Source organism: Ciconia boyciana, chromosome 1 (assembly GCF_034638445.1).
Source record: "Ciconia boyciana chromosome 1, ASM3463844v1, whole genome shotgun sequence".
Taxonomy (NCBI): Eukaryota; Metazoa; Chordata; class Aves; order Ciconiiformes; family Ciconiidae; genus Ciconia; species Ciconia boyciana.
In genome coordinates, this window is record NC_132934.1 from 176,851,387 (window position 1) to 176,873,278 (window position 21,892).

The 21,892-nt window shown below is 35.5% G+C and overlaps 1 protein-coding gene across 2 annotated transcripts in view; it reads left to right on the plus strand.

Annotated features, from left to right (window-relative positions):
• The window catches only part of KLHL1 (kelch like family member 1), a 249,394-nt gene that overhangs the window by 64,603 nt on the left and 162,899 nt on the right, over positions 1 to 21,892 (plus strand). The window contains exons 2-3 of one of the 2 annotated variants that reach the window (XM_072854161.1): positions 5,972 to 6,154; positions 19,807 to 19,943. In XM_072854161.1, coding sequence (XP_072710262.1) covers positions 5,972 to 6,154; positions 19,807 to 19,943 — 320 coding nt within the window. The remainder of the gene's footprint in view (positions 1 to 5,971; positions 6,155 to 19,806; positions 19,944 to 21,892) is intronic. The other variant, XM_072854170.1, reaches the window with a different exon arrangement.

The following is a 21,892-nucleotide window of genomic DNA, read 5'->3' on the forward strand; positions in this document are numbered from 1 at the left end:
TCTCACCAGTGACAATAGAGAGGTCTATGCTTCTAGCTTAGGTTAGATAATTAACTGGTGAAGAGTGATTAGATAAGAAAAATTCCAACTGAGAGTATTTTGAACTGAACCAAAACAGGAGTCTTGCTTTGTATGTTTTATTAGTAACCTGGAAAAATCATGGAGTGAACAAGCTCTTCCTTCTCTAACCCTACTTCTACTTTTTTTTTTCTATCAGCTACTGAACAAGAAAAATATTTCTTCTCTATAGAAGCAGTTTAGTATAGCACGGTGGTACCTTCTTATTGTCCTCCTTCTGTTTCTGAAGGGCTGCTCAATTTGTCTGAGGTCATATGATAAACTGGTACTAATATTTTGTTTATTGAGGCTGGTAATATTCTTAAGATGCACATATACATAGAACAACAGTGGAATAATGCATATTTTTGCTAGGCACACAGATGTCCTAATGATTGAATTTTGCCTTATGGTGTCCAGAGAATAAGTTACATTACAAATAGTTTGATCCCCAAATTACCTTTAGGAGGAAACACCATTGTACATTACACATTATGCAGATATATCTATAGAACAAGAACAACATGTTTATAATTTGCACTGGACTCCATTTAAAAATATTTAATTTTCTACATAGAAAAAGAATCTCTGAGATTCAGCAATAATGCATCTCTGAGCTGAACTGATGTAACTAAAAAGTCCTATTGGATACTTGGATTATGTTTTAATCTAGCACTTCTACCTAACTTTGTCTTTTATAAAATAAATTTATAACAACCTGCTGAAACTCTGGGTTGAGACTTTAGTTGCAGATATAATTGCTGGTAGCAGCGTGAAAAGCATACTTTTGATCACAAACATAACTTCAGCCCTACTGTTGCTGTAAGAAAATGGTTTAAAGTCTTTATAAAACTCTCTCTTGCATTTTTGCAAGTGATTGCTAATGAGAGCCATGACTTTTGACAGTCCATCTTAATTTGGTAAGTGAAATTCCACAGGTTATTTATTTCTAAGCATTCAGTGAGCAGGTTTTAGACAACAAATTGTATGAAGACTTTTTTCATTCTTACATATGGAATATTTCTTGTAAGTTTTTGCAAGTTATAAATAGCAAAACAATATTTTTTTAATTGAAGAACTGGACATATTTTGTTTCTTGACTACGTAGTTTAGATATGTACCCAGTAATATACGCTAAATTACATTGAACTGGTTTTGGATACGTTTGTGTGATCAATCCTGCATAAGTGAAAAGTGAAAAAAGTTAAATACAGCAGGATTTTCTATTCCAGTAACAATGAAATTATATGACATTTTCTGATTAAGGAGTTCTTTATTTGAGGCCAGGGTCTCGGTAGGAGGTATGAGAAATATATTCCGATTGAGTATGTAAATTACCTAAGTACTCTGTAAAGTACTCTGTTTTATACAGTGATGCAATTCTGCTGTTTTCTGCACCTCTACAACTATAATTTCCAGAATGGAAACCATTTCTAAATCTAAGCCTCTATTTACTTAGAGAAATGCAGTATAGTTTCAAGTCATATGAATTCTCTCACCTCTTATTGCAAAGTACTTTTTTTTTCCTTTTGAAACTTATTCAGGATATGGTTTTAACTACTGATGTTTGCTATTGCTGTTTTCAAACCTTTGCAGCTCAGGAGTGGCAGTTTTACTAATTACTTTCCCATTTCCTGAGAAGAAAGGTACAGGTAGCTAAACCTGTATGTGAGGTCCCTTTTTTCCTAGCATTTTCTCTTTAACTCCTGATAGCATTACTGTAAGCTAAGGGTTTTCATTTATCTATTCTTTATGTTATAGCTTATTTGTGTGTAAAGTCAGTGAGCAGAAATCAAATCTAAGTAGTATGGTCTTACTGTTTGTAAGAGTGAACAACTGTACAAGGTACAGGAGATGGTAGATTAGATATCTAAATAATTGTAGGGTACTAACTGGTCTACCCAAAATATATTCTGAGGATTCATCTGTGTTTGTCTTACCACACAAACCCAATACATACTTGAATAAATCTAATCTTGGACAAAAAGACCGAAGGTCTTAAAGGTGTCCCTAGGAGACCTTTGGCTGGAGTGCCTTCTCCTTCTTACTTACAGTGGGCTACCGTCAGTATTTAAAGGATTGTTAAATTGAGGGAAGAATCCATACACCCAACTTTATTGGGGTTTTACTGCTGTTTTACCTGTTTTTTCAAAGAAGTTAGGAGCAGGTAAAAGGTCGTTAGAGAATAGCACCCTTGGTCAAACCAAAGTGCTTTTTCTAGGAAAAGAGAACAACTATGGACTCAGATATTGTAGATCCTTAGAGTTAAGCTTTTATTTCTGTTTACACTGTTTTAAGATCCATAAAGGCTCAAAGGTTGAATTTCCTCATCAACACTTTTGGGCTCTTCTTAAAACATTTCTCTTTTGAGGACAGCATGATGTTCTTAACACTGAAAATTAGTCTGTACACAGTTGCTGGGGTGGATTTTTTCCTTTTTTTTTTCTTTTTATGCAATATGCGCTCTGGTTTGCCATTTCATAAAGAAACATTTGAGATTATTGGTTATTTGCAGTGTTAATAATTTTTGTGAGCCTTTTAGTTTTCTCATCTTGTAGTATCACCCTTAAGTATCATTGTCGTAATCTTGTGAAAGATTTCTGTACTATTTCTGTACTATTAACTAAGTCGTTTAAAGATAGAAAGTGTTCTAGTCTGAACAGCCCCTGAATGTTTGAAATTCCCACAGTAAGTTCAGGTTTTGCACTTGCTAACTGAAATAGATTATGGAAAAAGCCCATATGGACTCTGTCCTGTTCACTGATTACAAGATTTTGAGGTACCCAAGTGTTAAAAAGGGTTTTGAAAGACTCAGTGAATCTTCAGGTGCTGGAGTTCCTGCAGAATGCACTCAACAAGCTTCTCGCTACATATGTGGTTCAGATTGCCTGCACCTAAAGTAGAACAATATATGCAAGCAGAAAGTGTTATTTTCATTTTGCTAATTGGTCATAAGTACCTGTACATGCCTGTCATGAACTGGTAGAAAATAACTGGTATTTGCTGGCTGAAGCTCTTTTAACTAATTCCTATTTTAACAAGCTGCTGACTGAATTTAAAGCATCGATTATGCAGACAGAGCATTTGTAATGAAAACGAGGTAGCTCCTGAATAGGACAAGTAGCAGACTTTTTATCTGGGCTTTCTTAGAAAATAAACAAAAGAAAAATAAAATAATAAAAAAAATAACTTATTGTCTTCTACTAAGCTTGTTACTTACCAGTTTTCAGGGTAATAATTCAAAACATGCTGGGCCTTCGGGGCTTGCATTTGAGTAGTCATTTAATGACTTGCTAAGTGACAGATATACTGATGAGTTTGAGGGTGGAAAGTGTTACTTATAAATGGCAAGCAGGAAAGAGGGCAAAATTTGTGGCAAACACTTTCTAGGCATTCAAGAACAAAATAGACTAAGCTCATTTCAGCCCAGTCTAACTTTATAGGACTAGGATAAATCCAGTCAGGGTACTTCTCGTTTTCTGACCTGAAAAATACAGCATGTTTTGAATAGCCAAGAAGAGGCAGGATTAGTACCTTATCTCTTCAAATGTAAACTGACTTAGATCCAAGTTCTGAATTAACAAACAATATGAACCCATTCAGACCTGCTCATTCCTGTTATGTTTCTCAGAATGGCTGTTGTCACTTCTGAATTCCCCGGAGGAAGGGAAGAAATGTGTCTGTTTAACCCTAGCAACCTCATTTATTAGGCACTGATTTATTTCTTGTAAATTACTTGTCATTCTAATTCTTCAGCAATAAAACTGAAGAAGTCTGCGTAGGGCTACAATCAAACTGCGAGAAAAAAAATGAAAGAAAAAAGCTGAAATATTTGCTCACTACCCATACTAATGAGCTTAGCTCCATCATTACAGTTTTATGTGAAAGTATTTGTTGATTATCCAAAGATAAGAAAATAAACTTAGATTTCTGATCAACATGGTTGGCAGTCCAGGTTGGATAGGAACACACAAGCAGATTATGTCACTCACAGAATGAATATGGTTCTTTTGTCCTTTAGGAGGAGTTTGCAAGAGTTATCCAACATAAACTACTCGACTGTATAACAAGATTGACTATAAGAGAATTAAGGAAATGTTCCTTTCTAAATCACCAATTCCTAACTGTTTCTGTTGAGGAATTATGGTTAATAAAGTTTTGCCAGTTCAATTTCCTATAGACAGGCTCACACATATTGTAACCTTACCAGCATATAAATGACAATATTGATTAATTTAAACTGGCTGATGATTTCTCAGGATCCAATTTAATGCTATGCAAGTGAAGTTACTGTGTGCAATAATTTTAAAAGGTGACTCATTCCAGTAAGTTAGTACCTGTATATGGCACTGAGTAGATGGCAGGGTAAGATACAAAGGTAACTGAGCTGGTTCTCTGTAAAATTATCTGCAGGCCATCTTCAATTATGCAGTGTTCCAGCTACTTTAAAGGAATGCTGTGAAGCCTAGCAATTACTGTGACAGAAAGATGGACCAGCCTTTCCTCCTTTCCCCTGTGGACTATCGTACAATGATTGTAGGAGAGTATATGGAACACTTTTGGATAAAAACTAATTCAAAAGTGAATCACTAGTATATGTCAACAGGAAATACTATTTTTCTGAACTGTATTATAGTCTACCAAGAGTCAATAAAAATAATATTTTTTTCTTTTTTTAAGATAACAGTATTTCATTTTAATAGCTGAATATTTTTTTCTTATTATCTTTAGGCACTTTTCAATTTTTTTCAGCACCAGAGCACAGATTGTGTTATCTTAAAGGTCTAGTAATATCATTCTTAGATTGGTTTGAATTAATTGATGATATCATTTGATATGCTGGATTAAAATATGTCCTCGGATGCTCTTCTATTGATTATGTAAGCTGTTTTGTATCTATCTAGTTGAAGTAAAAAACATAATCAGCTTCATCTATGAAATCCTTCATTTTCAGCACCACAAGATATATAAAATCTTATGGCTTTCATTTGAAACCATCTCATTACATATATGTAAAATAAGAGGGTATCGTCTGTGTCATGAATTATTTGGAAGCACTAGTATTAGTTTCCTCAAGGGCTAGTACTTGCTGACACATTTTCTTATTTTCAGTAAAGGTCTGAACCAGAAATACTGAACTGAGTAAATCTGAACTAAGAATATATGGCTATAAATATATTGAAAAACTATTTGAATTTTTCTCCTCTTTCTATATATTTTTCCTGATTTTTTGAATTGTAGAAATCATTATCTTTGTAGGCTAAATTTATTTTGTATTAATGAGTCTTTTGGTTAAAAAGTAGTTATGCAATTTATCGTTGTGGAAATATTCCCAATGCATTACAAATTAAGTCAATTAGAGTTTTATTTTTCTTTCCCAGGTGGTGTAAAATGAATGTGAATTTGAAAAAGTGAACTAGAGTAAGCACTCTTAGAATCAGTGGAAAGATAAGATTGTTTTTTCCATTATTTCTTTATTTTGTGTGTTCATAATAATATTTAAGAAAAATAAATAGTTTGTTTAATTCTGTAAAATAACTTTGCTCTAAAATGTTAAAAAAATTAAAGACCCTGATCATAGTTTAATAATGAAGACATAGCTGTACTATTAACCGTAACATGAATATACTGAATTTTATTTGTTGCTCATATTTATATTTTCAATAACTTTATCAAAGAAGAAAGAAATGGATTACTTCCGTGTCTGTGCTAAAAAAAAAAATCATTTCAGTGTTAAAAGACTTACAACTTTAGTTGTCCCTCCCAGTGCAGTAAGATTTTTCCATATTATACTTCTAGTGATGAGAACTGGGAAAGATGCATTGATTACTTATATCAGATTCTAGAAGCCTGTGATGAAGTCTAGACAACTGGTCACATCTTATCAATGTGGAGTTTCTCTTGTGGTTTACAGACTGTCAGCAGCCAGCCACCCCTTGCCACCCCACTGTGACATGGATTCGTGTAGCTCCGAGGAATTCTATCAGGCTGTTCACCACGCAGAGCAAACCTTCAGAAAGATGGAGAGCTACCTGAAGCAACAGCAGCTCTGTGACGTTATCCTGATTGCTGGGAATCGCAAGATACCTGCACATAGGTAGGACGTAAATGTATGATATTGAAACTACAACAGTAAATGTTTTGGATATGCTTATTTCTTAGAACAGTGTCTTCTGTGGCCCCTTATGCCTGCTCCCCTCTTGCCTGAAACGCCACAAATGTAAGTAGCTGCAGAATGTGGTATTTGAAGGTTGGGCCTTTGAAGGTGGGTTTTTTTGGTACAGATTTCAAAAGTTCAAGTAGCACTCAACTAGCAAACTTTTTATCATGAGTGCGCCGAACATCTCTCCCTGCTGTGATACCATTCATATGTGAGGAGAATGGAAATTTCTGAAATGAGATGCTGTACAGCTACACTGAACACAGTGTCATTTTTAGGTTAAGATCATGATACTCTGATAAATATGTCACACAGGGTCTCTCAGGCACTTAGAGTAGAATAATACTGAACACTGACTTCCCATGAACTGTTCCTTTGAATGAACTGAAAAATATCTTAATTACTTTTAATGATAATTATTAGTATAAAAATTATGATGACATAATTTCTAAAATTCTATAAGATTATCTGGTATTAAAGCAGCCAATATATATGAAATTATGCTTGGGTTTGGATTGTAATTAGAGCTTAAAATAGTTATTTTTCATTGAGATTTTGGTCTTAGCTATAGCCTTTGATTTAGTGCGTGCAAATAAAAATCTAATACTAGAGTTTGGATTAAAATACAGAGAACACTTCTGAGTTTCCAGGTTATCAAGTCTTTTTGCATTTGAACTCTACATAAGGCTGCAAACTAAGGGTGACCTATTTCCTGCTTGCGCCCTGGTTTCTCTGCTGAGGTTCTAAATTCAGAGCAGAACTATAGTTCCCCAGCAGGAAAACCGAAAAACAGCCAATGTATTTCTGAACTCATAAATTAAGTTTCTGGTGTAGAGGAATACTATAAGGTCATCTTGGCAACTTGGACCTTACAAAGTTCCTTCTGCCCTAAGTGAAGATGGACACAGAGACTATTCTTTTTCCATTTTACAGAAAAGTTGGACATTCTATATTCCAACTCCCATAATAATAATTAAAAAAAAGGTGCGATATGCAAGACTGCAAAGCAAAAGCTATTGTTCAAATACTAAAAAGTAAAACCAGACAGAAACCTTCATTAAAATTTTTAAATTGCCCCAATAATTGTTATAAATAATAAAATAACTCCACTTAACAAGCAGTAACAGTTAGATTGACCTAGGTAGTTTGCAGCACACATCTGCTTGGTTTCAGATTAGCAGCTGTAATAAACGTAGAAATCTTTCTCCTCTTCTTTCAGCATTTTTCATTCTTAAGACTCTGTTTCTACTCTTCTGTCTTCTAAGAGCTGCCATTTTTACTGTTCCTCCCTTGCCTTCATATACTCAGGTTCCCAGATGCCAGCTGAGTCCCCAGTAATTTCTACCCACTGACTTGGCAACTGACACAACTCCTGTGTTCCAGGCTTTTTGCCACTGTTAAATGTCTTATGCATCTGGCACTTTATGTACCCCTGGTAGTTGTGGTCTGGTGCCATTTTTATCTAAATCGCCAAGATCTTTCCTTTATGGGTATGTCAAGTACAGAGGGAATAACATTAAACTTCAGTCCTTCTGTCCATCTGCATTTACAGTGTTCCAGAACTGCATGATTTGACTTAAGGCACCTCCCATCAAAAAGAAAACTGGAGGGATAATAACCTAAGGCCTTCTAATTTGTGTCCAATTTTACATCTGTATGTATTACTGAAATCAAATAAAAAGATTTTTTCAGAAATAATGAGAATTTTGTTGTTCCTTCTTGACAGTTACTTGGCCTATTTTTGCTTTTCATATTTCTCAACACAGGTGAGGTAAAAAAAAAAAAATTCAATGTCTCAATCTACATTCTTAAACTGACAGAAAAATACTTATTAGATACATAGAAATATTCCACAATTGGTATAATTTGCCCTGTTTAATATAGATGATATAAAATATACAGTTTTTATCAATATATTTTTTGCCTATTTTGAATATTTTGGTAAACTGCATAGTTTGTAGAGAAGGAAACAGGGGAAACTGTAAGGTTTTTTATTAGTTTAGTTCATTTTCCTCACTATTTTTAAAACAACTGTTTATATTTGTATGCCCACCTTTCCGTAGTAAATTTAATTTCGCATTTGTCATTTCAATTCTACAGTATATCTAAATCCTTCTGGAGCTGGAAAAATGCCTTAATAAGAAGATTTACCGTGAAATAATAGCTAAAATCTTATTTAGATTTTCTAATAAACCTTGAGACAACTTTACATTTGATTTTCTACTTCTCTGTAGTCTGCAGTCAAAAGACCAAATCTCAAAGAACTGGCAAAAACAACTGCTGAATTATGTAGAATTGAAATGATTCTTTTCTGAATAATTTTGTCCAACAGGATAAAATGAAGGGTGTTCTGAAAAATTTTTTTTTTTTTAATAGTGTTTATTCTATATTGTTTTAGACAGATGTGGTTGGACAAGCACAGACAAAGCTGTTTATTTTTACTGTGGCTGTTACAATCCTAGAATATAATTTAATTTGGAAGAGAACTTCTAGAGTCTGATTCAACTCCCGCTGCTCAAAGCAGGGTCAAGTCCAAGGTTAGATTAGGCCATTGAGGGTCATACCCAGTTAGTTTTTAAATATCACAACTTGTGGAGGTTCCTCGCTTGGCAGCCTGTTCCAGTTTTTAATTATCCTCACTGTCTTCAGTGATCCAGCATTTGGCTTCTAGGCAAATTTGCTCCATGATCATCTTGGTGAGGCAAACCAGTCTATAGTTACCCACATCTTCCTTCTTGAGGATGAACATGGAAATTGTCTTTTTCAGTCTTCAGAAACCTCTTGCAATTGTCATGATCTGTTAAAGATAAGAGAGAGTGGCCTTTCAGTGACATTGTTAAGCTCCCTCAACCATTGCTCCTTGAACATATCCTCTCTGGTCCCAAGCACTCGTGTATGTCCAATTTGCTTACCTGCAGCCTCAGTACATCTTCCTCTATTGTGAGTGATACCCCACAGATCGTGCCATTAGGCATAGGGACCTGAGAGGCCTGAAAGCAGACCATGCTAAAAAAAAAAGAAAAATGACTGAGCCAAAGAAAGCGTTATTGAGCAGCGGACAAAAATTTTCCATAGTCTTCCTTTTGCTGACAAGGTATTATAGAAACGTTTCTTTCCAACCACATCCCGTGCTAACTTCATCTGCACCTGACATTTGGGCCTCCCTAATTCCATATTTGCATGTTGGGACAATGTCTCTGTATTTCTCCCAGGTCATTCATCCCTGCTTTGACCTTCCATGTACTCCCTTTTTGCATTTGACTTTGATAAGGAGTCACTTCTGACATCCAGGGTTGCAATTTGCTATTCATTTTAGTAACTTCTCTCAGGATCCGTTGTCTTAAATTCCATTGTCTCATGGTCACTGCAGCCCAGTTTGCCATCAGATTTCACATGTCCTTTTTTTTTCCAGATTTGTCAGGAGCAGATACAACAAAGTGCCTTCTCTAATTAAAGTTTTTTACGAAGTAGGCTAGATAATATTTATTTTGCATTCCTGAGAACATATAAAAAGCCTGCTAGCAGAGGGCAATGCATGATCAGTATTTGAGGATTTTTTAAATTCAATACTTCATGATAGGTAGAAGTTTGGTAGAACATTCCCTGTACAAAGTTTATAAAATCTTATCCTAGATAAAATGAACCCTCATTTTCAAATCCAATTAAAACGTATTACAAGCTGTAGCTTATACTAAATATGTTACAAAATAATAAATACAAACTACTCAAAATTATTGCCTTAAAAAAATAACCATTTTCACATATTTTCTCTTTTTAATAGAATAATTTAAGAAAATGCAATAGATTTAATACGCTACAATGTAGTACAATAAGAATCACTTTCAGAAAACCAGGGCAAAACTTTCTACATTTTTCAATAAAAAGTATGAAAGTGATATTTTTCTTCATTTTCCTCTGATTTAGAACGAATCAAAACAAAACAATAGTGTAAAAACCAAGCACAGAAAAATGTTTTATGTAATAATGTAGTCTCAATGTATCTATTTCTATAAAAGTAAAAATTCAGTTAAGAAATGCCAGTATATTGCATTGAACAAAGTGAAAGACACCAAAAATAGTTACACTGCCATTGGTTCTTGTGCATCTCTCCAGACCTCTCCACAGTTCATAATCACTGTGTCAGTTCTGGTTTCATTCCTGATAGTACTTGCTCTTTTTTCCCCTCTTCTCCAATTACATATTTTGATTATGTCCTTTGATGATCTGTTTAAATAACTTTTTATCTGGAGGAGAAGTTATTGCTGTGCCATAAGATCTCTAAAACCTGGTACTTTTATAGGAAGAATGTCAGGTAAGCTCTGATCATAGCCTGAATGCTGCCAAGTTAATTTTTGTCATTGGTGTTGGTTTTGGGTATTTCATTATGGGTTTTTTTTCTCCCCCAAAATGGGAGAAAGTCAAATTAGAAGGGACATCATAAAACATAATCACTGAGCTCTAGTTCCCTCCTTGGAAGCACCAAACTCTCAATCTTATTATAGCTGCTTTTTCACTGTTCGGGTGACTCAAACAGATTTGAAGTTATAATGTGCTTAAGCTTTTTGTTGGCTCCTGAACATCCATTTTGCCCATGATGGTAACTGGTGAGTGATCACCCTGTTCTTATCTTGACCCACAAGATTTTTGGTTTTTTTTTCCTCCCCCTGTCCATCTGAGGAGGGGGAATGATAGAGCGGCTTGGTGGGCACCTGGTGTCCAGCCAGGGTCAACCCACCACACATCTTGATAAATTTAATAAAACTCTTTCAACAAACTGTAATTAATGTTCCCCTTCTTCAGTTCTGTACGGAGAGGAGCCATCTTTTTCAATGTATTTTGAGTGTTACTATGGAGAGGTGAAGTTTAAGAAAAAAACTGTATCAATAAAATGAAAAAAATGAATGGAGACAGTTAAGCTGAAAGGAGAGATGAAAGGATAAAGAACCAGGCAGAGAAGGAAAGACAGTTTAAAGGCAGGGGGTGAAAGAAGCAGAATGCACAATATACAGTCCTAAGATTCAGCTTGTTTTCTTGCATTAGTCAGTAACAGATGCTCGTGGAAAGCGCACAGTATAAGCAGTACATCTGCCCTGTGTTCACTCCCGGCTATCTATAATTAGGGTTTGAGGAACTTCCCAAGTCAAACATTACGTCTAAACTGTGGTGTTTAAGACAACCTACTGTCCATGAGTTTAAAAACAAATTATTCAAGTAATGTGGTTGAGACAGAACAACAACAACAACAAAAATTCTTGCTATCAGAGGGAAAGCAGCAAGGCAATTTAGATAAGCTTTTAATATTAACCTTGATTGATAACTTTTTTTTTTAAGAAGAAGGAGTAGTAGATGAATATTTCCTGATACTGAGAATGGGATTAATATTTTCAAAGGGATTTCTGTGATCACAACAAGGAACTCTTCTTGTTTTATTTGTACCTTTTTCAGATATAAAAGATCTTAAGTTCACACAATTGAGTATGTACCAGTTAAAGATTTTGCACATGCAGAAATGGGCCTTGAGTTTTGAAGATCATTTCTGAGAATTTGAAGTTGGTTATCCAGTTGAGTTTTGGTTTTGACATGGCCATGTGTCTAGTCTCATTGCAGTCGATGGAGATCCATAGCTTAAGTTACCTAAACACCTGTGTCTGGTTGTGGTGGGTTGACCTTTGCTGGATGCCACGTGCCACCAAGCCACTCTATCACTCCCCTCCTCAGCAGGACAAGGGAAGAAAATAAGATGGAAAAGTTCATGTGTCAAGATAAGGACAGGGAGATCACTCACCAATTACCATCAAGGGCAAAGCAGTCTTGACTTGGGGGTAATTAATTTAATGTAATGCCAGTTAGTAACAGAGTAGGATAGTTAGAAAAAGAAACAAAACTAAAAACACCTTCCCCCAATGCCTCCCTTCTTCCCGGGCTCAGCTTCACTCCTGACTCTTCTACTTCCTCCCCCCCCAAACAGTGCAGGGTGATGGGGAATAGGGGTTGTGGTCAGTTCATCACACGTTATCGCTGCTGCTCCTTCCTCCTCACACTCTTCCCCTCCTCCAGCACAGGATCTCTCCCACAGCAGACAGTCCTTCACTAATTTCTCCAGTGTGGGTCTTTCCCATGGGCTGTAGTTCTGTATGAACTGCTCCAGCGTGGGTCCTTTCCACGGGGTGCAGTCCTTCAAGAACAGACTGCTCCAGTGTGGGGTCCCCTGTGGGCCACAGGTCCTGCCAGCAAACCTGTTCCTGCATGGGCTCCTCTCCATGGGCCGCAGCTCCTGTCAGGAGCCTGCTCCAGCATGGGCTCTTCATGGGCTGCAAATTCCTTCTGTACACATATCCACATGCTGCAGTGTGGATATTCCACAGGCTGCAGGGTGGATATCTGCTCCAACATGGTCTTCCAAGGGCTGGAGGGAGACAACCTGCTTCAGCATGGACTGAATCTCTGCTCCAGTGTGCCTGAAGCACCTCCTCCCCCTCCTTCTTCTCTCACCTTGGTGTCTGCAGGGCTGTTTCTCTCATATTTTCTCATTCCTCTCTTACAGCTGCAGTTGCACAGCATTTCTTACCTTTTCTTAAATATGCTCAAAGAGTTATAGTGAATGGAGTTACATCAGCCTGGTGAACAGTCACCAGTGGGGTTCCCCAGGGCTCAGTTTTAGGGCCAGTGCTCTTTAATGTTTTTATAAATTATCTGGTCACAGGAATCGAATGTACATTAAGTAAGTTTGCTGATGATACCAAATTAGGAGGAGGTGTGACTTCCTCAAGGTAGAGAGGCCTTACAGAGAGATCTGGATAGACTAGATAGAACTGGGCAATCACTAACTGTATGAAATTTAACAAGAGCAAGTACCAGATTCTGCACCTGGGATGGAGTAATCCTGGTTATACATACAAACTGGGGGACGAGAGGCTGGAGACCAGCCCCATGGAAAACGATCTGGGGGTTTGGGTTGATGGCAAGTTGAATATGAGTCCACAGTGTGGGCTGGCAGCCAAAAGGGCCAACTGTGTCCTGGGGTGCATCAAGCACAGCATAGCTAGCCGGGTGAGGGAGGTGACTGTCCCACTCTACACTGCACTGGTGTGGCCCCACCTCAAATACTGTGTGCAGTTTTGGGTGCCTCAATATAAGAAGGACATCAAACATTTAGAGTGTGTCCAGGGGGACAGCGGAGGGGGAGGTGCTGATCTCCTCTCTCTGGTGACCAGCGATAGGACACGAGGAAATGGAATAAAGTTGCGTCAGGGGAAGTTCAGATTGGACATTAGAAAAGGTTCTTCACTGAGAGGGTGGTTGGTCACTGGCACAGGCTCCCCAGGGAAGTGGTCACGGCACGAAGCCTGTCAGAGTTCAAGGAGTGTCTGGACGACGGTCTTAGTCATATGATTTAGTTTTAGGTAGTCCTGAGAGGAGCAAGGAGTTTACTCAGTGGTTATTACAGGTCCCTTCCAACTTGAGATATTCCATTATTCTATTAAACCAGAGTACTAATGCTATTACTTTATGGAGTGCAAGTAGGTGCAGTAACTGAAATGGACTTTGAAGGGTGAAAGAAACAAGCATGAGATGTCTTAGGAAGAAAGTAAAAAGCAATGTTCGGCTGCCTAGTCTCTCCTGAGATGCCTTGGAGTACCCTGCCTGGTTTTCATCATGTGGTCTAGAAGGGTGCAAGGTTTTCCTAGGCCTGCGACAGGCCAATGCTGATGAATCAGATACTCCGAAATCTCTGAAACTGGCACTTAACATCTATGTTTAGGGGATTAATTCCCCTTTCAAATTGAATGGGTTAAAAAAAAAAAAAAAAAAAAAAGGAAGGGAGGCTAAATGAGACAGAATATAAAAATAAAACAAGCAAACAAACAAAATCAGGTAGGTGACAGAATAACAAAGGAGGCCATACAAGAGTAACTTGTGTCAGCAAGACCTCACAGCCCGCCATCAAAAAAGGGTTTGAAGATCACACACAAGGATTTGACCAAACTGAGCTCTATGGAGGAATGAGTTGTGAAGAAAAATTAATAATGATACTCTATTGTATCATTTTGTACAAAGGAGTTCTAGAATGAAAGAAAAGGATGACAAATATTAGATACTTAAGCAGTCACTTATTCTAATGGCTTCACAGATCTATCTCTGTACTTTCATCAAACCTGATCTCTGTGTTTATGACATTTCTGCTGATAGTTCAAAGGAGCTAAAATTGTACTTTTCCTTCTCCTGTAAGCTTCTTTCCCCTTTTCCTTGTGGAGTTACAGTGAATAAATAAAAGTATTAAGCCTGCAAACAGAGGATCACAGTTGATTGTGTTGTCTTTCTACATTCAAATATGTATGCTATGTCTCAATATGTGGTTTTTCTTCTGGAGAAAAATACTGAGCTCTTCTTTGTATTTGCAACGTAATGGATCTTCATCAGCTCTTATCTTCATCACTGTGACATTTTGCCTCTCCTGCCCATTCCCAAACATTGAGAAGTTGCTTGGATTCATATTTCTGTCTTCTCTTTTTTTTCATCTTTCTACTGGTTCAAAACAGTATAGAGTTCAAAATACTGGCTGCAATAGCAGGTATCTTCAAAACTGACACAAGGACACAAACTGACACTGACAAAATGTTTTGGACAATGGACTTTGTTATCAAGCCTGGCAGCTGTGATATGTACATTACTTGCGGTCTCTGGAAAAAACTATAGCTATGGTAGACATTGTGTGTTTGATGGAAATGATGAAGTCAGATTTATGTAACATTCCTGAAAAAATTGTGGCAACTTAAGAGATGTAATGAGATGTAAAATTGTGTTTCAGTTTGTACTGTAGAAGAGATAAGGAGCCACTTACTGTATTTGCACTTAAATGTCTCGGAGACAGTGGAAAAAATTAAAAGAAGATGAAACAAAGAAAGAAGAGAATGTAAACTCAAAAGGCATGGTCCTCAGGGCAAAGAGGGAATATCACTTAGTGTAGATTACTGGCATCACTTATACTTGTAGCTATGTGTTGTATAAGAGATTAAAATGGAAGAAAACTATGAGTAAAGACAAAAAATAAACTTTCTTGTTTCAGGCTTAATCGATTCTCTTCAAAATTCCGTCTGCCTGTCTATGGGTTTGGGGAGGGTTTTTTGGTTTCTTGTTTGGGGATTTTTTTATTATTATTATTCTGCAGTTGTTCTAGATGAGATTGCCTTTACAAATAAGTTAGTTTATAAATTTTACTCAGGGATATTTCCCTGACTCAGGTTAGGGGAAAACAAGTTTATCACATAGTTCTGTTCCATTTTTCTCCAAAATGAGAAAAGCACACAGGACAGACTGTCAATATTGACAGTTACAATGGGAAGTATGAGACAATTCTCATTAATTTAACTATTATATACTCACTGACCACTTTTTTACCCAATAAATGTGAATTTCTATTATGTTAATGAGCTAATCTGATGCTGTTGAATTATTAGCAAGATGATTGGACTATGATAATGGTTCTGAGTGGATGCTGAATCCCAAATTAACTCTAAGATTACCTCCTGTTTGTTAACTGCACAGGAACAGCTTTCATTTACAAAGACTGGGGGAAAAAAAAAAAGAAATATTTAGAAATTTGCCACATGACTTTTGGCAGATTTTTTTATTTCCTTTTTTCTCTGTAAAATATATATTTTTTTCCATTTGACAGATACAAATGTCAAAGTGTGCATATATTTATATACACTCATATATACGCATTTATAAATATGAAAATTTAGAAAAAAAATCTGCCATTTTAAGCTCCAAATTCTGAGAGAAATAAAAATTAGTTTTCACTGAATAGTGGAATGGTTCACACAAAGCATGTTTTTGAGAAGTCAGTTGAATGCATGTTACTATTGAGACTTAGTTGCTTTTGTGGACCACTCAGATGACTGACACGTGATCTGAGCTTTTTGTTGCTACTAATTGGGATCTATTATTCACTTAGAGCCTACAGATAGATTAAATTTGTGTACTAGATTAAATTTACTGTTAGCTGTATTTTTTCCAAGGTTCTTACAGCTTTTTCTGTATTTGGTAAGCTGGTGAGGGAGAGTACCACAATCATCAGGAAAGGTAATAACTACCTGGTGTAATCCAAAACAGTTGATCTGTTTCACAGCTTGCTCCTTTGTTGTATTTTACTCAGAAATAATAGCAGTCTTGACTGTACTGCCAAAATTATTCTGAAAGTGACAGCCACTGCCTGCTTCCTTTTTTTCCTGAAATTTTTTCAAGTGCATGCATGGATATACCTTAGTATATGTTGTGCAAGCCATATATACAGTAAACATTTGCCTGCTGTAAGAAGAGCTGTAGAGCACCACTATCAGTAAAGACACCCAGTGTCAGCTGGTGTCCTCTACAGAACAACAAATCACATTTAAAAGCAATGAAAGTTAAGCTCCTATATAAACTAGCATAATACGTGTGGCAAAAAGTTGTGTTATGCCTATGAGTTTTCAGTCCAAGTAACATCTGAGATTCTACTCAGTTGGCAGTAAAATATCATTAGAGCTTGCCTAAAGAATGTAAGTGATCAAGGTTTGTTTCTTTTGTTTGCTTCTTTTAATTACTAAATGCACCAACAATGTTAAGGGAATTCTGTATCAAAGGTGTATGTGAAAACAGTTGTGAAAATTGCAAGGAAATATTCTATAATAAAAGAAAATAAAATCTGATATTGTAGGATAAAATAAGTCACAACAGGAATCAGTTATATTCTATATCATAAAAGAAACCAGAAATATATCAGGCTGAATTTCATTGTAGTAAAGGTAGAGAAGTCCCTTAATCTAAGGAAAATCTTTCTGGGTCCACAAACTAATTTTTAGCCATGAGTTACCTGCTATGATTCTCAAGGATGAAAGAGTTTATTATGTATTCTCACTGACAGATCAGTAGTTGAAAAAAGGTGACATCCTGAGACACCTGATCTTTCATGATGAACCTTTAAACCAAGATTTAGAGCTGTTTGGAGCCTTCTGAGCTACAAAAAGCAGCAGATCATTACAAATTAATTGATCCCTCTGATTTCTCACTTTTCATTTTCTATCTCAACACTGGAACACAATTAAGATTTACGAAAGGTGTCACCTTTCAGAATTAAGTGTAATTAGCAAGTTCCTTTCACTTCACTTCAGCCTGTGAAGCACTTCCCAAGGTAAAAGTTTGTGTCTTGAAATCAGTTAACTTTTTGGTTATATTTGGTTGATGAAATAGCTGATTAATTATTTCTATTAACTATTGATTAGCATAAGGGAGTTAAAAAAAAATCCTCTTTCTTTATCATTCTGTTCAAAAACTTGTCTTGCTTGTTTAGATGAGCTGCTACTTCACAGAATCTTTCTGCTTACCTAAGCCAGCTTCTTTAACAGGTGGTGCAAACCAGTAGGGATAAATGTGTAAGTAAAATGGGTAGTGCTGAGGACCTGACATCTGTATGAAATATTTTTCAGGGTTTTGTCTCGTCCTGTAGACTGAATCTGCATTTGCAGCTGGAATCTATTAGATAGCTTCTTTGAATTTCCTCACCCCAGAATAATCCATGAGACAAATTGTGGAAAATCACAGATTTTTGTAGAAGTTTGTGGAAGAGATGTAATCCTTCTGTTATTTATTTTCTGTCCTCTCTCTGTTTTGTTATCTTTGAGTTGAGAATACATATACAAGAAGATTATATAATGAATTATGTTTGAACATAAATGATACACATTACAAATATAAGATCCTACTGTTTAAAAATATTTCAATTGGTCATTAACTGGTGTATTAAAATTCCTGTTCATTAATTTGTCCGTTGGTTTTGATGCAGCAAAGGATTTTGGCTTTGCTTTTAGCAAGTGACAAAGTTGAAGACTCATAGTTGAATTTAAATGGTGGTTAATAAATCTGAAGCAACAGCTGATGCAAAATGCTCTCAAATGGAAATCTTAATCACAGACCTAAATTACATCTCTGCTAGCTGTGAGAGATTGTATCTCATAGAAAATCATCAATTTGTCATGTTTTTTCCTTTCTGCTGTGATTTTTTTTTTTTTTTAAATCAAGCATCTAATAATGAATCAAGTCACTTATAAATAAGTGGTCAGAAAAAGTATTTGAAGAAGAGTTATAAGATTTTTAGTTATCTAGAATTGTACGGTTATCTTGGTTGACTAAATACACACTTGTGATACTCAGTTGAGATAATAAACAAACAAAAAACCATAAAAGTAAATGATCCTCGGTGAAAAAAAAAATAGTGAATTAGGAGTCTCTAGAGGTAGCAACAAAGTATATTTCTAAATTCATCTTTTTGTGGCCATCTATTTTTATTAATTACATGAATATATATGTGAACTGTTTATAAATTAGGAACTTTACTTCTAAAGTTCATAATTGCTGGAGTTGAACACAACACAAGGAGTGATAAAACTACTACACCTAATTAGTCATTGCCCATCGTTTGAGTCAGAGTAAAGATCATATATATGTTCTCAAGCTGCCCTACTTGCAGGTAGAATATAGTAGCTTAAAGCACTGTAAAATTATGAAGCCAATTCAAACTGTCATATTTTACCTTGCTGTTCGGATGAGCTAAGAGAGCAAAAGCAATCAATTACCACACCGGCTGATAGGCGGTAACTTGCTATTCTTCAGTATCTTTTTTTTTTTTTTTTTTTTCCTTGGACAAAATAGTTAACTATATACAAATGGCTAAATATTTTCCCTTGGTTTCCAAGTTCTCCAGTTGTGATTCTTCTGTCTTTTATCAATGTGTTTATAAATTATGTTTTCAAATTAAGCCAGAAATGTGACCATCTTTTATGGAAGCATGTGGTACACTATTTATAGCTGTACCACATTTCTAGCTCGAGATCATCTGTGAATATTCAGTCCTAACAAAATCATAATATTACTGTAGATGGTATTTAGAAAAATGCCTTAGCTTAAGGCCCCAGTAATGACAATCATACCTGATACTTGCTGTGGTTTTGATTTATCTGAATCAGATCCCCAGACAAGCCATGCACATTTTGTGAGAATTTTGAAATTATTTTCCTTTGGAAATGTTTTTTAACAAAAACATTGCATTACACCATGATTTATTTTTTTTTTTTAGTGAATAGCATGCTAAGCTACTAACAGTTTTACTGAAGGTTGAAGGATTGTGTAAAGTTACATACTGTTAATAAAGTTTATAAAAAAATAGGCCTTTAAGAATGAAGAGTATCTCCAGAGTATGAAATGTGTTTCACTAATAAGTTGTCTTTGATACTGAGAGGTTATCTTGTTAACAATTGGGACATCTGCGTGACTGGAAAATTATCAGAAAGACTGAGAGCTAATTTCTATGTCTGTTTTATAGTCATATGCTAATGTGCCACTTGGTTCGTATCACAGGAAGCAAAAACAAGTTAGAATTAAATGTCATGCTGTATTTGGCTGTCTACATGCATTGATAATATATAGCTCCTGGTAATTTATAATTACTATATAAATATGTTTTTTAAAAAGTTTGATTTGTTTTTTTATATATATTAAATTTCTAATACATATATCAATGTAAATGACACCAGTTTCTAACTTTTTTGCAGACTTGTCCTCAGTTCTGTCTCTGACTACTTTGCTGCCATGTTTACAAGTGATGTTTGTGAAGCCAAGCAAGAAGAGATCAAAATGGAAGGTATAGACCCCAATGCACTGTGGGATCTTGTTCAGTTTGCATATACAGGTATTGTACTGCATATGTTATACTTCCTATAGAGAAAGTTGTTGATAGTTTTGTTTGCTACATGCCAATGAATTATATTTATTTTCTAAATATTTTTTTCTTTTTAATCTCAGTCAATCAAAACACTTATTTACCATTTCTAGGGCTGAATTCAGATTGTTATCTCTTATTTGCAAACTGTTATATTTTTCAGGCTTGATAAGTACAAGAGGACAGTCTAGAAAACTATATATTTTTCTTGGTTTTCAAATACTTAAAAAGCGTGTCTCATATGCACAATTCAGATTACATGAGATCATTGAAGGAGTAGCTGTATTTTTTGAAGAATAGCCCTATATTACTGTCTTAGTCAAATTTCAGTTTAAATAATTACATAAATCTTTTAAAATTTTAAATAAGAAAACATTTGAGCTGGACGCTGTCACTTTCATTTCCTGTTATAGGCTGGTTCTCTGTTGTGTAATGTAAATTTATGAATGACTCATAATTCAGAGTTAATAACTCAGAACTTCCTTCTGAATAGTTATTACATTTTAATGCATAATAGATTTGGTTTTTATCCTTCTTAAACAAGCTGTTATGCACAATGTATCTGAAGTGCATTAATATGAAAGAATACTAAAGTTACAAAATAAAGTAATTAAAAGAGAGGAAATGCCAATAATAAGATTTGTAGTCTGAATTTGTCTCCCCTTGCCTATGAATCAGGTAAGTATAAAATATATGCTGTTTTCTATTTCTGTTTCCTAAAAGACATCCTCATATCGTTCAAATTAACAGTATTTTATCATGATGTTTCTATTGAATATTTGATTTTAGCTTCAATTGTAAATGGATATCCCATACCCTACAGTTTTAATCCTCTCTAAATACACATATATTAATTTAATCATACGTTGCTGTTTGCTTTGATATATTTAATCAGGATATGTGCTGTTTATTTTATGACATAATAAATTTACCACCTTAATAGGAAACAGAAACTGCAAATAAACATATTTTAAGTTAAAATAGTCTTTTTGAGAATCATGTTTGAGAAATTCAGGTTCTAGGAATGTCAGACCATCTTTGCTTATGTACTCTACATGTTCAAAGGGTAGTGCCTACTCCCTTTAGTTGTGGTTTTGCTGTTCAGGAATGTACATCATCCAGAGGGTTTCAAGCTAGAGATCCATTAAATGAAGAACATGTAAGTAGTTCTCATCAAGCATGAGAAGGGTACAATCTGATTACTAGGTATGAGTGTAAAATGAATGACACAGCAATACCGGGGCAAAATCGAGAATACCTTGGTGCAGAATAGCAAAAGATCTTATTGGTAGCATTAAATCATTCTGTAAGAGGAAGGTAAGAGGAAGAGGAGGTAAGAGGAAGATGAGGGACAGTGGTGTTCCCCTGGGAACAAAACTGGAAATACTGAAGCACTGCATGATTCTTTTGCCTCAGTTTTCACTAAAATATCACATGCAAACACACAGCACAGTTAATATTGACAACAAAAGATAGCCTGTAAGTGTAGATTAAGAAAAGAAAGAGATACAGAAGGAAGCAAAAAAATACTTAACCATTTTCAATATGAATGAAGCTATCTCAGAACTTTATTGGTTATCTCTGGGAACTTTGGAGACTGGATGAGGTAATGAAAAACTAGAAAAAGCAGACTCCTTCCACTTTCTGCAAAAGATTAAGATTTTCAGCTGCTTTACTCTCCATGATTTGTCTATGTCTTGTGATGTAGATGTCTCTGTTTATTATACGAGGTGGAAAATTTGGAGGTGTCTTCTTGTGGTTAGGTAATTAAGGACCAGCCTTCGCAAATGGATGAACTCTAGAGGTAGTGTAATGTCAGTGTTTTCTAATTTGCCTCATATGAATTTGTATCTGTAATGTTCTTTCATTTAAATGGTAACGTAAAGCCCAAACTACCTTAAAAATGGCAACATTATGTG